The sequence below is a fragment of the Pseudopodoces humilis genome, chromosome 6 (genome assembly GCF_049639895.1).
Source record: "Pseudopodoces humilis isolate 2021_Gansu_Grassland_sample_001 chromosome 6, ASM4963989v1, whole genome shotgun sequence".
In the NCBI taxonomy this organism is placed as follows: domain Eukaryota; kingdom Metazoa; phylum Chordata; class Aves; order Passeriformes; family Paridae; genus Pseudopodoces; species Pseudopodoces humilis.
Window position 1 is genome coordinate 60,804,911 of NC_142205.1, and position 16,555 is coordinate 60,821,465.

The 16,555-nt window shown below is 39.1% G+C and overlaps 1 protein-coding gene across 3 annotated transcripts in view; it reads left to right on the forward strand.

The window, feature by feature from the left end:
- RNF150 (ring finger protein 150) overlaps window positions 1–16,555 on the forward strand; it is a 124,913-nt gene that overhangs the window by 73,453 nt on the left and 34,905 nt on the right. For 2 of the 3 annotated variants that reach the window (XM_088056572.1, XM_005525566.3), the window contains exons 2-5: window positions 59–309; window positions 6,287–6,358; window positions 6,779–6,861; window positions 13,019–13,115. In XM_088056572.1, coding sequence (XP_087912698.1) covers window positions 59–309; window positions 6,287–6,358; window positions 6,779–6,861; window positions 13,019–13,115 — 503 coding nt within the window. The remainder of the gene's footprint in view (window positions 1–58; window positions 310–6,286; window positions 6,359–6,778; window positions 6,862–13,018; window positions 13,116–16,555) is intronic. The other variant, XM_088056573.1, reaches the window with a different exon arrangement.

A 16,555-nucleotide genomic window follows, 5' to 3' on the forward strand; every position in this document is an offset into this window, starting at 1 on the left:
TTGCCTTTTGGTGATCACTTGTTTTACTTCAGGTTCCTTTTCTCTCTCTGTCTGATAGGCTTAGAAGATGTTGTAGCAATAATGATCCCTGAACCCAAAGGGAAAGAGATAGTGAGCCTCCTGGAGAGGAACATTACTGTGATGATGTACATAACCATCGGGACACGCAACCTGCAGAAGTACGTCAGCCGGACCTCGGTGGTGTTTGTCTCCATCTCCTTCATTGTGCTGATGATCATCTCCTTGGCATGGCTGGTCTTCTACTACATCCAGAGATTCCGCTACGCAAATGCCAGAGACAGAAATCAGGTGAGCAGGGCTGGAGTAACTATGTTTAAAAAAAATCACCACAGGATTTATTGTAGAAGTAAAAGAAATTGTCCATGTGTAGTAAAAACAGAAAACCAAAAGAAAACCCAAGAAATTGAAAAGAATAGGAATATAAAAATGACTGTGGCTGGGAAAAGCTAAGACTTTGTCAACAAACATGGGATTCAAGGAAAAAAAGATATTAATAGTGTATGTATACTATGGAGTTTTTTCCTTATGCAAAACACAAAAAATAGACAAAGGTGATGTTTGTTTGTGAAAAGTTTGTTTTGATATATACATATAGCTAAATGTCATAGCAATGTGTCTAACTAAGGAGCATTGAGATCAAAATGCTGGCTAAAACACCGTGAGGTATATAAGTGTGAAGCAAGTGTTCATGATAAGTGAAGAAAGGAAAGGAAAAAAAGTATTATCACTTTAATGCTTCCTTAGAAGGGACTTGGGCTAGAAAGACAAGCATGTCCCTCTTCATTTGACAATGATCACTGAACAGCACTGTAGTGATAGCCACCAATGTTACTAAACCACTGCTATTGGTTTTGGCGTCTTGCCTAAACCCCTTGAAAGAGATAAAAAGCCTATACAGCTGAAAAGAAGTCAGCACCAGTGGTTTTATAAAGCACTGTCCATCTTTATGTTGGTTCAGCAGTGAATAATAATAGCAACAATAATAATAAATTTCATATTTTATTGCCTGGATCCAACTATCTCAGCAGAACTGGGAAGCTGAAGCTTCTACATTTCATTCTAATGGTATGGTAGAAAATGTTATCAGTCTATGAAATCTGAAGAAATAACCATTTTACTGCAGGAAAAAAAAATGCACTGTAATGCAGAGAGGTTTCTGAACCCTCAATAAATTACTGTCAGGGCCAGGAGCGTTGCCTTGCTTATTCTGCAGGAAAGATAAAACTCAGAGTATGAATAATCATCTTGTAGAGAAAAGCACAGCTTTTCTACAGATTGTGTAGAGTTACACACTCTGTAACAAACACTTGACATGTAGGAATCCCTCACCTTCTCCCATTGAAATTCAGTCATCCTCTGAGATAGAGAGCAGCTGCTCTGTGTTTACAAACAGAAAGAATGTATTTCCCTTTTAAATGCAGTCTGAAATTTTGGATAGCAAGAATGAGACTATCCCAGCTGGAATCTGAACATCATTGGCAGCAGATTCACTGTGACTGCAACGGCTGTGATAATTTTTAGATGCTTTGTCTGCAAAAGCACATGCATGCCTTATTTGTTTGTGTAAGTGTGCTTTCAATCAACTAATTATACAGGCAGCTTAGCAATGTAAATAGACATACATAAACATGAAACTCAGCAAAATAAGAAGCTCATTCAGGTGATATGTTATAGTTTGAAACTGATGTGTTTATATGTTCAAACATATATCCTTTTCAGTATTTTCTTTCCAAAGTTTGAATGAGACCAACATCTACACAAGCAGTTGTCCTATGGAGGGGTTTTAATAATTTGGTTATTATACTAGTTCTGTTCTTCAGAAGAATTAGAAAGCATGCCTCCTAAGTAATTACATATTATTAATTTTGGGGGCAAAACTGGACAATAATAAGGGGCAACCTAGAAAGTCCTCATGCACTTTTCTTCTTACAGTTTTGTCTGACATCTAGTCTCTTTATTAGCTCTTTTCATATGAAAAATGGTAGCAATATACAAACAAAACTATGATTTATGTTAATGGTTTGCTGTGGCTTTTTAGTTTTGTTTCTTTTAGTCCTGGCTATGGCATATAATGAAGTAGGTAGTTCAGAAGAGCTCAGCTTGCTCTTGCCCTTCCCATGAGTGCTCTTCTCTGTTTTCCATCAAGTTCTGGATTTTTTTTTCCTTTGACACATTTTCTTGTAGTTCAAGGATGGGATCACAATAAAATCATAGTGTCCTTTTGTCAAGCCTCATAAATACTTTTGTCTAGTCCTTCTCTATCTGGTGATTCTCCTTTCCAGGTCTGCTTCCCTTCTTTCTGGGTGTAAGTTTCTGAGCAAGCAGGAAATCCAAAACAAACTGATTTAGTTTTCCATCAAGAAAGCAATGAATCCAGCTATTGAGAGAGGGAGCTAGAAAGACTGAAAACTCTTCTGGAATAATTTCACGTGACTGCACAGTGAAATGAAACCTGGACATAATCCATCTACATCTTCAGCCACCACTCTTCCTCATCATGTATGCAAAATCTAAGTTCACATGCCAGAAGGAAGACACAGCTTACTCTAATTAGGTGCCTGATTTTGATGAGTGGAGAACCAGGATTTCAAAGATTCTTCCTGAATGCCAGGGCCTATTCATCCCAACTTGGCTGGGAATTAATGTAGTAGAGCACAGAATTGTCTTCTACTATGGGCTTGTGCACCTATAGCCAGGGTGTCAGCTACAAACATCTGAGGTATCAATTTTTATTTTAATACATTTAATTTTTAAGGGTACCTCTTAAAATTAGATAGACAGACAACTGTACTTTACATATGGAAGTAGAAGATAGGTAGTAATATTCACATGATTGAACCCCTTTTTTCCCACCTAACAAGATGTCCAGGAAGTCACCTGATTGCCCTGATGATGAATCCTTTTGACATGAAGAGGATAAATTTGTATAAGAAAATCTGTTTCCTCAGCAGCTTGTTCCTGGAGGTCTCCTGAAGATGAGAGAGTTGAGAGAGTTTGTAAAAGGCTGTGGAAAATGTTTAAATCAAGAAACATGATATTGCAGAGCTAATTAGAAGCAGTTTTGAATTACATGACAAGTTCCAGAGATATTTCAGCAAAGTATGACCTGATGTTACAGCCCTGTAACAGCCAGACTTAACAACAGACTTAAAAACAACAACAGCAACAACAAACCAACCCTGTCAGTGTGTCAGATTTCCTATTTCACCAGTAATAATAGAGTTCTCTTTTTATTGTTTATGACGTGGGAAAATGAAGAGGGAATAATGTTCCAGTGCCAGACTTACATTTCTTCCATGTCCCTTCTTTCCATTGGCTTCTTGTTCAGAGGAAATTTTCTACAAAGTCATTTTGAAACTGGTTGGTCTCCTTAAGTTTTGCAGAATAGTGAAAGCCAAAGCAAGTAGAGATTGAACTGGAGTTGAGGAGGATCTTGTGTGTCCTAAGTTAATCTTTAGTATGTGACTGTCAGCATGTGGAGCATTTATCTGAGAAGGAAGACTGGTGGCTGTGGCTTGGAATGAGAGTTTTGGCCCACTGAATAGGGATGTCAATCTTTGAAGCAATTTGGGAAGATGCTTCCCATGGCGGAGTCTGCAAACTTTGTCTGTGGATAGATGTGTCCGATACCTCATGTTGGTGATGTGTCTCATTCTGAACAATGCAAAATATGATCTCCTTGCAAAGGTGGTCGTTTAGTAAGGCCATTAAGAGAGAAGCACTTAACTGTAACTTCTCTTCCACAGCATTTACACTCATTTACTTTCTCAGGAACACAGAAGTGTTGCTTTCCATGGATTTGTCCTTCCTTTTTAATGTGCATTGCCATCTCCTGTAGACCTCTGCATCTGATATGCTTAACTCCTTCCAGTCCAGTACTGAATGTTGCAGCCTTGCTAATGAGATTATGAGATTTATGGCTGTAAACCTCTAAGCCTCACTTTAAACCCTTAAACTGTTCTCATGCCTCTTATCTTTTAGGAAAAATCATTGGTTATTGATAGTATGCCTTGCATTCAAGTGGGAGAATCCTTTGAAAGTATGACTTTTCAAAAGCTAAATTACTCTCATTTACATGTATGTTATGAACTTATCTGTTTATGATAGATAAGAGAAAGAAAACATGAAAGCAGGCAGATCAACGATGTACATGAGTTTTTAATCTTGTCCTTTCCCCTTCAAGAACGTGCAAAATAGAACTGAGACATTTCATTCATTAAAGTAATACTAATGATAAAAAAGGATCACAAGCATTTTCTGAAGCATGACATAATGGCTCTTGTCTTGCTGTATGTTATCAGTCTGTCTTTGATTTACATTAAAGAACCAAATAGCTAACAAGAAAGGTTTCCAACTCTCATTTGATTCTTTTATTTGAGGGAGACTGTGAGAAAAATGGACCACAGAAAGAGATGTTTTATAGCTACAAGATAATCCTTCACATTAAATAATTAAGTTGCTGGAAAGCTCATATGTAAATCTCCTGATAGCCAAGATTATTTTGACCTCTTTAGCCAGATGTGAAATTGGACTCTGCTTTCAACATTGCAGGTATTTTGTCAGCCTTTCCAATCCAATAAACTTGCTCTCTAAATTTAATCCAGTGATTTTAATTGAATCTGAAGACCAAAGTGGTCATTTACTGGTCATATCTCTGTGGTGATTAGGTCAGTTTATAAACTACCTCAAGCTTCCATCCGTTTTTGGCCTCATGCTCTCACCCCCTCCAGCTGGAAACCTTCCTGCTGACAGGCCCCTCTGAACTCTGGCACAGGAGTTTCCCAGCTCAGAAAGTTGAATGTCTTCTGAGTCACAAAAGGCCCTAAGTTCTCTCTAACAACACATGGCTGGAAATGTGGTTGGGGAGAGGAGGTGAAAGGAAGAGTTCAACTCATTTATTAGTGGCAAATTGGAACATGCTATATCATAAACTGTTACAAAGAAGACATTGGAGTGGACATTGCTGCATGAAACCATGTGTGAGGCATAGAACAAATGGCAAGTGCACAAAGGAGGGTCACCAGAATGACCTGGAAGCAAAAGCACATGGCATCTGAGGAGGGGTGAAGGGAGCATACTAAACTGAGTGGGGAGCAGAGGAGGAGGAAGGGCTCTACTTCCAGCTGCAAAAAGGGTGGTCAGAGAGGAGTCAGAATCAGCCTCTTCTTGGAATTGCACAGGGTAGTGGTCACAAATTACCAGCAGGGGAAATTCCATTAATATGTTTAGAGAAGAAAAAAGACTGAGATTGGTTAAGCACTAGTACAAATTTTCCACAGAGGTTGTGAAATCTCATTTCCTGGAGATATTTAAAACTTGACTAACACAGCTCTGACTTTGAAGTTGACCCAGCCTTGAGCAGGGAGTGGGAGTACATGACCTCCCAAAGACTTCCAGCCTATGAGTCTTTCTCCAGACTGCCTTGTTGCTGGATTAGCACAAGTGAGCAGCCAAGTCCTTGGAGCACTGATACAGGAACAAGCTCCATGGCACAGGATTGTGTGATTGTGTGAACTGCCCCACAGTGTTCCCATCCTCTTGCAAGGAGTGGACATGTCCATGTTCAATGTCTGAGGACAGGGTGTTTTGTGTCAGGCTGTTATTACATACTTTAATCCTGGTGGCTGTGTCCCTGCCAGCACGATAACAGTGTTTTGGAAATATGGGAGAACAGTCAGACAGTCAGAAACGTCACGTGGTAATCACTTTATGGTCCACTGGAGGGAATGATAGAAAGGCAAAGATGAGCAAATGGTTATGTATGAACAGGATGTTACTACAAGACTAGATAGTGCTTTACCTGTAAGAAAATGCAGATAGTTCCACCTCATTTTGATAAGGTAGGCAGCTCTGTATTTCAGGAAAAAAGACAGGACAGATTATTCAGAGTTTTTGTGATTAAAATTAACAGGTCAATTAACTTTCAGAGGTTGCATCCTACTGAAGATCATGAACTAGTTATGGAACAATGTAAGAATAAAGTTCAGCATTCACTCTGCTAACTGCCCAGTATTTTTTTTTTTAATGTGTCATTAAAAAAAGAGAGGGAAGAAGTAGGATATTCAAATAATGCACTTGTTACCTACATTGGTATGCACTGCTGCAGTATACCACACCTACGGTGCCCTTATTGTGATCTATTATGTTTATATTTGTACACTATCCTGTTCCATGCACTTAAAATTATTAAGAAGCTTAGAGAGAAAAAGTTTTGATTTCTGCATGAAGAGATGCTCTTTGCTTAAGAGCAAATTTTGTATTGCAGCGCCGGCTTGGAGATGCTGCGAAGAAAGCAATCAGCAAGCTGCAAGTCAGGACGATCAGGAAAGGTGATAAGGTAATTTTTCAAAATGCTCGTTACTAAATGAAACTTTGTGCTAAGGATTCCTTCAGACCTCTGGGACAATGAGGTAGAAAACAAATGCCAGTTGCTTATTTAACTACTGTGTTTGTTCTTCAGATGGGGGAGGAGTGCTGGTAAGCAAGTTACGGATGGAATCAAGTGGGGAGAGAGGGTGATTTGGTTAAAGATGCAGAAAATTCTGAAAGTTAAAACATGCTAACTAAATCTGTATGCTTCTCAGTGCAAGTTTTAGGCTGGAAACATGTAAGAAAATCTGACTTGCTAGTTTTGAAATGTGTTACTGGATTTGCAATCTGCTTCAGTGACTGTTTTACTTTGTCACATAGGCTCTTATATGAAGAGATTAGCTGACAAAATAAAAAATGAATATGATGAATATTCTCTTTCCTGTAGGAGACTGAGCCAGACTTTGATAACTGTGCTGTTTGTATCGAAGGCTACAAGCCCAATGATGTTGTCAGGATATTGCCTTGCAGGTAAATTGAAGGTGCTTTTAGCTCTAATAGTCTCTACTTCAAGACAGTCTCTGTTCTCAATTTCACACTGATGAGATTACCTGAGAACTTGGGGAGGGAAGGGTGAGTTTATTATTTTGGCCTATTCATAATCTGTTAGTAAAGATATCTGAAATGCCTCTTTATTCAACTTGAAGTGAAACTAGTGTTGATGGTGGTGAGACCCTGAGAGTCTAGTATGGTAGTCAGAAATTTTGTCTGACCTGGGCCTATAACAAAGTCTTCAGTAGGATTTTTAAACTAAAGTTTTGATTCATCTGTTTTCCTCACTGTTTTTAATTAGAATAAATGCCTTAGGAGAATTTGCCTCTGACTTGAAGGTGAGCCCTGGCCACAGCAGCCAGGGATAGAACAGGCTCCTGCTCCCCTTTGAGCTACTTCTTTTGTTGTCTTGGGCCTGAGAAAAGGATGCCTTTTGTCAAAAAAAATCCCCATGTGAAGATACCCTGTGCAGGACATCCACCCACAGTGATGTGACATAGGAGTGCACCCTCTTCCCACCCCTAACAACTGTGTTCATCTTTGTGCTATTGTATTGTCATTTCTGAAGTGTTACCTAATGGAGAATTTCTCTAAGGAAATTAATTTCTGAGGAAATTTCCTAGGATCAGTTACCCCTAGGAGAGCAACAGCAAGTGTTTGATTTCCCTAGAAATACAGATCTGAAGGCTGTACATATAGAGATTTTATTTTTTTCAATAGAACATCTTTCTTCTCCTGAGTCATGTTCACTGGCTTGAGAAACCAAAATACTTATTTATTTTTCTGTTATGTTGTACCCTAGTAGATATTTGAATGATACAATCTGTCCATTTCTGTTAGTTCATGTGATTCATTAAATCTGTTTACTGCCATCACTAAATGGCTAACAGATTAATCATAAATTTGACCTACTGTAAATCCCCCACAATGACAAATTGCATGTGACTTTTTTTTTTTCTGCAAGCAGACACGAACACATCACTTCATGTAGCAGAAATACAGAAAAATGAGAAATTCCCAGAAAATGTGGACCTTAGTTTGGCATCAAACCTGTTTGCATGGAAGTAGAATAAAGCTTGGAAATTTTGCATGATACAGGCAGGTAGTTTTTAGAGGTAGATATACAACAGCTTAAATTTATGTCTAAGCTTTAGCTTTCACTTGTGTCCCACCTCATAATTCAATGAGCCTTTGTCATCTACGGTGTTGTATCAAGCAGAGTGAATAGGAAACACAGAGTTAACAGGTGGCATTTAATTCTTGGATGACTTAGAAGGTCGCCCAGAAAATGATTCATGCTAAAAGGGTAGCAGTAGCAGGACTGTCTTGTAAAATACCCACAGTTTGATCCTTAGTTCAGATCCTTAGCAGTTTGGAATTATAGAAACTCAACGATCTTTCTCAAGCAGCTATTTCACCAACCCTGGCTTTCCCACTATACAAACTGTGAGGGCAGTGTTTTACATACTTGCAGGGGTTTGAACTTCTGAAACATGAGATGGTATTCATGATTCTTTCTGCTGTTCTCAATCTCATCTCCACATCCAAAACAAAAAAGAAAGTGGATTAATTTCTGTTTCTGTGAAGTGAATAGGAGTGTGTTATATCTTGCTAAAGACCTAGAGACTGTAGTTTTCTTGCTCTGGCATCCTCAGTTAAGCTGTGTTTCTAACATGTGAACCTCCAGTATAGCAGTGGATGAGCTCTGAAGTCAAATAGATACATGTTTACTGGGACTTGGGCTGTTTTCCCAAATGTCCTCTCTTTCCTGTTGGCACTGGGATAGCTGTTTTTATGTACTCTGGAAAGTACTACTCTGTAAAGTACTACTCTGGAAAGCTCAAGGAGAATTCCAAGTGAATTTGTGCTTCTTACTTTCTGTCTTCATCAGGCAGCTCCCACAACTGACTGTAGTAATAAACTTCACTCTACAGAGTTTATTAAATAAATAAGGAATGACACTTGGTAAAAATAAAAAGCGTTGACTTGCAGCTGGTTTTATGTTTAATGGAAGCAAACATCTCTGAAGTTGTCTTTAAGGTCACTGAGACAAGATCAAATGTAACCAAGTGCATTGTTCCCAGAGTGGCATCTCTTGTCACAGCCCTATTTCACTCTGCTTGTCCTCAATCTACAGCTTTAAAACACTGTTGTCTTTTCTGCTATTGCTTTGGAGAAGTTACTGGTCCTGCTGCTCCCAATGCGTGCATTTTACTAAGCTTTTACTAACTTTACTAAACTTCTATAGAGAGGCAAGACATTTCTTTCAACCTTATCTCTGCTGGGTGCCTCATAAGCTCTTTTTTTTGCTGTTTCATTTTTTTCACCAATAAACACATTCTCTGACTTCATTCCAGCTCATTCTTTTCCCCTGAACCTTCACTCCATGAACAACTGTGATTTCAGAGAGTTTTCACTCCTACTTTCTCATTTTATTAGCTTCCTGTGAAAATTATTGCATCACACACATACCTCCCTTTGATTCCTTCCTCTCACCCTCATCATCATCTTATTTTGTCCTCCTCAGAAGTAAATAATACTGTACATGCAACCCCCAAAATCTCAAACCTTCTTATTGGATACTACAGTGCTACTAAGTCTCTCACAAAAATTCTAAATCCCTTACTTCAGATCTATCTCTAATCCAGGCAACTGATGCTCTTATTTAGGGTTATCAGGGATGTACCTCTCTTAACTGTATGGGTGAGACTAAGAGTGGAAGGTGGGAGGAGAACCATTTTCCTTAATCTGGAAAAAAAGCCTCTCAAAATTGTTGTCAAGCTGAATGCTTTACAATAGCTGTACTATAATAATTATTGCTATTGTTGTTATTATTATTATACTTTTAGGCTGAGTGCAACATGATTTTTTTTTTCTTGTATTATCTTGGCTGAAATTGCATCTTTAAGGAAAACAAATACATTTCAAACAAAAGCAATGTCCAGTTTAAAAATGTGAAGTGCTATTTATATAATAGTAAATGGAATGCTCTGGGACTTTGAGGTTCTTTTGCTTTGTGCTCTGTGAGCTTTGCACAGCCATGTGTAGCCACAGGAGAGTACAGGAGGGATCCCAGGAGGCCACCACCGTCAGGGTGGTGGACAGCACAGGGGCACTGGCACGCATGTGTTGTTGTTGGCAGCTTTTTCCAACACAATGCAATCTCCTGGGATGAAGACTGCAAATTCCCCTGACAATTTATTGCAGTGCTTCATTACCTTGACTGTTGCAAAGCCTTTCTTATTGTGTAACCTGGATCTCACTTGCTGTTGTTTAAACATCATCATTGTGCTTCTTATTCCTGGGAGAGGTGGAGAACGGTTGTTTCCTTTCCCTTATGAAAACCTTTTCATATGAGGCTGTGACAACATCTCGCCTTCCTCTTTGTCAACTAATCAGTTGCAGTTATTTTGGAAACTTTTCAACCCTTCCAAATCAACCTATTTTTGCAATGAATGTGGTTGCACACAACAAGGAAAAAAACCTGTATTTTTATCTAGCTTTGACTTTGATTGTCAAAGCCATGTCCTGAGCCTGAGCTTGAAATATCTCTTATTGTCTCCTTGTATGGGTCATTAATTCTGAAATCATCCATGATGGCTCTGTCCTCTCCTTCCATTTAAAACTTGCATCAGTCAGAACTGCAAAGGGAGTTTTTCTTGCAGTTGATCTTTTTACATCTTTGCCATGTGACAGTGAAGTATTGCAGTTGCTCTCATCTTGCTTTATGCTGACCCTTCTTTTGCTTGAATTTGGAACATAAAAAAATTGACAATTTGTTGAATGCCATAAGCATGTACTGTACATAAGTACATAAGTGCTGTACCTAATAAACTTTCAAATCCAAATCTGCAAAGCCTGCCACCTTGCTTTTTTGCACAAATGTTTACATGTTCAAACCATATTATAAGAACTCCAGTTGTATAATGCAGTACAAAAATTTTAAAAGGTAAATCTTTGTCTGATTTTCAGTAGCATTCCATTATTCAGTGGACTTCTGTCAAATAATCAAGTTCCTCCTGTAGTACATATTAAATCTGAAATTAATGGAGTCATAATACCCTGTGCTAAATTAGTATTGAGAAGTGTAAAATGACAAGATCTGTCATGTATTTAAATTACTTGGCATTGTTAGGATTTATTTTAGAATATTGTTTTTGAAGCCAACTTTAGGAACACTGAACTTCAGATTTTAAAGTCTTTAAGGCATGAAAGTGATCCAAGCTTTTGATGATGAACAAATACCATGAAATTCTCTAATATGAATCCCAGTTTGACTGAGGCTTTCAAAGCTGAAAATTGAAAATGAAAAGGGATTTTCTGGTCTATCGTAGAATGTCTTGGTGGAAACTACATATTTTTTATTCAAAAGAGATTTTGGAAACCTGTTTTGTTTTGTTTTCTGAGAGATTAATAAATATCTCAGGTTTTGTAAATGGACCGATGATTTTGGCACAAATGTGCTTCAGATGTTTGCCAATTAACATACTTACGAATTTGATTATATAATTAAAGAAAACCAATCACTAAAATAATTTCATCATTATTTCATGTAGCTGAAAGGCAAGACATAAACTTCCAGTACCCTCTGAATTAACAAACTCAAGAAAATATGTTCGTTAAACTTTTAAATGTAAAATTACAGATGCCTAGGAACTGTATCTTTATGCTTTCACCTATTCAGAATGCTTGTCTAATGATATTCTGAATATGCCCCTCCTAAGACTGAAGGAAGGAAATGTTGAGCAGGACAGAGATCAAAATCTCGTTCATTTGTTGTTATCCATTAGGTCAGGTCTTGTTTGGAAGGACAGCTGTGAACTTTAATAAAGTGGTGGCTTAAGCTTCAAATATCACAATGCTTCATTTGATTAATCATGTTGACATACAGGATAAAATGATGTTTGATACCCCAGCCAACTGATGTAATTAGACTAGATCAAGCTTCCATGAATATGTTTGCCCTTTCCCATAGTTGTATGAAGTGATATAAAGCGCAGGAATGCAGTAATTTGCTGTGTAGTGACACAATATATCTGCTGACCCATTCAGCTGAATAAGTGCCCGTTAAATATTTGGAGTTACTTTGGTACATTAGGTGACTGGCTTTCTCAGAGATTGCATTTCCTTGTAGAGACTAGTATGTGCCGTGCTTCTTGCAGGGATTATACAGGTATTTGAGTGATTCAAGTCTAACAATAGATACAGCACGGCCAAGCCCACCACTAAAGCATGTCCCCAAGTGCCACATCCCCACGTCTTAAATACCTCCAGATATCACTTCCCTGGGCAGCTGTTCCAACGCCTGACCACCCTTTGGGTGAAGAAATGTTCCTTAGTATTCCTAGTAACAGAATAAGCTCTCATATCTGCCAGTCAGGTAGACACACTCAAGATCTCCATAGTCATTATCAGTTTTTTAAAGGCAAAGCTAAATAAGAAACATTCAGTTCCTCCACCTGATTAATGTCTAGGAAAAGTGGAAAAGCTCAGGATCTACAGGGCTCAGGTAGTTGCTTAGTGGTTGCTTCAGAATCAGAACAGGATTAGCAACAATTCCTTCAGGGAATTGTGTAGGAGCTCTCTCTGATGGTCAGCTTCTAAAGACCAGGGAAGTCAGAGAGAATATTTTTAAAAGCATTGTACTGGGGTTTTTTCTGTTTAAATGAAAAGTATATTTTTCTTTTTTTTTTCTAATTCAGTTTTTATGCCTCTATCCTGAAAAATACTAGACCCTCATTGGCTTCACATTTAAATTATGTATAACCAGGTTTGTCTGTAGAGCTATTAAGAAAAACTAACATGATTTTTACCTTTACCAGCAAGCATCTTTTGTTTACTGACAGCTTTTAACATTTAAAGAATATGGGGTTTTCTAATGTTTTTTGCATGTTTTCCCTAGGTCTCTAAATATGTAGTCTTCTATTTCAAATACATTGAAATGTCCACATGTTTGAGTTACTGCAGGAATCATTTTAGCATTGTGTGCATAGGTCTTAGTTCTGCAGTCCTTGCAGAGGTCACAAACTGCACCAGTTGAAATACACTCACTTAAAGGAATTCAGAATAATATGGTACTAAGTGGTAAATTGTGCTGTGGTGCATTTGAATTAAGATATCCTGGTTTTCATTGCAGGCATCTTTTCCACAAGTCCTGTGTAGACCCCTGGCTGCTAGACCATCGTACCTGCCCGATGTGTAAAATGAATATTCTAAAAGCTCTAGGGATACCGGTAAGCACTTTGCAGACCAGCCCATCAGGGCAGAAGAGAAATACCAGCCACATGAGTATATCGCTAGCCTTTGCCTGTTTGTTCCCGTCTTACTATTTTTGCCACATTATTGAATAATTAATTGATTTATTAAGGGAAGTACAATTGGAAATGTCTGACTCTATCTCTGTCCTGCACCTCACTCGTATTAGCAAGGAAGAGCATGTACATGAGGGTAGGTTGAGTGTTGGGATTTGTGTGTTTGTGGCTGCCTGCTTGGTGGAGCAGAAGATTGTTCACTGGTGTTTTGGTGGATTTATAGAATCTTTCACATAGCTTTCAGGACCAGATTTATTTTTTTAATCATGCCCTCGGTTCAAATCTGAAAGCAGAAAGTCTGCAAATAAAATTTTCTCTGCTATACTCGTCAAGGACAACTAATTGCTTCTGTGGAAACAAGTCCTTTTTCTGTCAGATTTCTCTTAAAGTCTATCTGAAGCAAGATCTGTACTCCTAATTAAGGGCCATTTCTCCCAGTTACTAAGCATGTGGTGGAGCACATGACATACAATAAATTGTTAAGCTGTTTGTTATCTGGAACATTCAAATGTAGTTAGAAACTGCCAAAGGTAACTGGCAGTTTCTAACCACATTTAAAATCTTTCTAAGTCGCATGTTTACATTCAGATAGTGTATGTCGTGTCTGTCATACAGTTTCCCAACTGGAGCTATCACAGAGCTCAGAGGCTTCACCAGGAGGGAGTGAGTCACTCTCCCCCACTGTGCAAGGCTTGTGAAGTTCAATACTGAAACACCTCCAGCTGATGCATTAAGAAGTGCTGTAAATAGCCCCCTGAGTTTCAGTCAGTGATGCACCAGCTCACATTTGAAAGAACTATATAAAGTAAAACAGCTCACATGAACATACTGTTCATACATGAACAGCTCACATGAACATGGAGCTGGTACAGCCATTCTCAGAGAACTCAGTTTTATGGAGACTGGGAAGTAGGTTGCAGGCAGATATGTTAATAAACCTAATATAATCCAAACTGAAAACATGCAAGGTGGAAAAAGAAGCAGGGCATTGTAGCTAGAGTAATGCATCAAAACAGTTTTGCTACTTTTTCTACTAGACATGTATATTGTCTTTAGTATATTGAGAGGTGATGCAAGTGTTAATCAGTGCTTGAGATGAAAAGCCAGAATGAAGGCTAGCTCTGCCATTAAGCATCTCTGCACCTAGGCTTAAATACAGAAATATTTTCCCAGGTTCCATCTCAGCTCACAGGCCTGCCATGAGCAGTTACACAGGGTTACACCTCTTCTCCCTACCCAGTGTATTGTTCCATGGCCTCCCAGCGCATCTGACAGCACCATACCACTTCTGCTCTCACACTGGCCCATTCACATTTTTGTCCAAGCACTTCATTAATGTGCTCTTTGTCCAGCTTCATAATCAGAGGATATAGGCAAACCAGACCAATGCTTTCTGGAGGCCTGCAGTGAGATATTAAAGGCTTCCAAGAAGCCTAGTGCTGTTAGAATTTACATCCAGAACATGGCTCTCACTGGCTTCACTGACTGCTGTTGAAGGCTAAGCATGTCCACAGGCTGTTTGAGGCTGGGCACAGCTAGTGGAACAAAAAACATACCCAGAGGCCATGTATAAAAGTTTTAGTTTGCATGGCTGGATTTCACTGTCTGTGAACAGCTCCATAGTGGCAGGTGTAGAGGTACCTAATTGCCAGGAATAATTGAAACACCATTCCATTTCCTCAACCATTGTTTCCCTTCTCATAGCTCCCTTTCCTCTCTGTACAGCACAGCAGAGCGAGGATCCATCCTGCTCTCCTCACTGAGAGCTTTCTGCATGGAGCTTCTGTGGAAATAATTGTACCAGGCATAGAATTGAAGATGCTGGTGTAACCTACATGAATAACTGGTTCAAATTAAGATTTCCAAATCAGCTTTAGCGTTGGTCTGTCTTAACACTAAAAATAAAGCACTGGGATGTTAATGTTCCACTAGCAAAGTTTTTTTAGGGGATTTTATTGTATGAATTTCTGTAAAAATTTCCTGTAGGTTGTTTCAAGACAACAAGCTGAAAACAGCCCTCTTCATCTCTTGGAGGAAGCATATTGGCATACTTATATTATTGCATATGTTCATGAAGGGAGAGCCTTATCCCTCAAAGTGACTTATAGTAGGGGCTGTTGTCCATGGGAAATTGGAGTAGATGGTAGCCCTTGTGTCAGGTTTCCTCTGGCTGACAGCAAAGGAAGTGAAGGTATAAGAGTGTCTAGTGGCTTGAGGGTTAAAAATTCCTATACTGCTATGAGTTGCTCCTATTCCTCTCCTTTTTCTACCTTCTCTTTGTAAAATACACCTCAACTCCTGCTTATTCCTTTCCTACCTTATGCTCTCTCCTGCTTCTCCTCTGCGTAACCCCTCCTGCCTGACCTGTGTCCTTTTGAGCTCCTGCTCAGCTCACAGGACCTGTTTTCCACCTGCACAGAAATCATGTTGTCCTCACCATTCTTACTGCCTAACACCAGCTGAGGGCAGCCCAGGGTGGACATCATTCTTAAGATGTGCTTTCTGGTGCCCCCATGAGCCAAAAAAGCCACCAGCACACATCAACTGGTGTTTTTAGAGACTCATCACTTAGCCAGATGTCCATAGGCTGCTGTGGGAAAAGATGTTGCCCTCAAAGAACCTGTAAAGTTCTAGGGCCTCTCAGTGAGAGGTAGCAAACATTTCAAAATGTCATTCCCTAACCACATTCTTGAGTCTTGCTGAGCCCTCTTAGCTGAAATTTCCACAAACACAAAAAAAACCCCTTAGTCAGGCATTGGCCTCTGATGGGAGACTTGGGTGCAAATTTGCCAAAGCCCTTTTGCAGGCTTTTACAATGGGAGGAATGATGAAATTTTACCATAGACAGGCTATGGGGGTTCTTCCTGCCAGTTGCAGTTTTGTCCTATGGTTATCATTTAAGACCTGGCTTGCATGTCTGTGGATATATCGTGCTTCATTTAGCAGGAAGACTTTGAATTTTCCAGGAAAGGACTGGTTAAACCCCAATTACCTAAATGTTTTGATTAAATTCACAACTAAACTCCGCATTTACTTTGTAACAGAGACTTAAAATATTATCTACCCTAAGCTCAGATTCCCCAGGCAGCCGTGAGGCACCAAAACTCCTGATGGATTTTCAACTCTTTGCTGGCAAAACCAGCTCAGTCTACCTGCAATATTTGAAATGGATTACCAACGTGTCTTTCACTTTCAAAGAGCTGCATTGCTATTGGGACAATCATATCATGTAAAATAGTTTCCCTCTGCTTCTCCCCGTTTTCTGTAAAACGTGTGCTGGATATGCAGTCAGCTGCATTTTTGGCAGCAGATTATATGACTTGAAGCTATTCACTAAGAGCCTTAGCCAAGCCCCCAGAAGT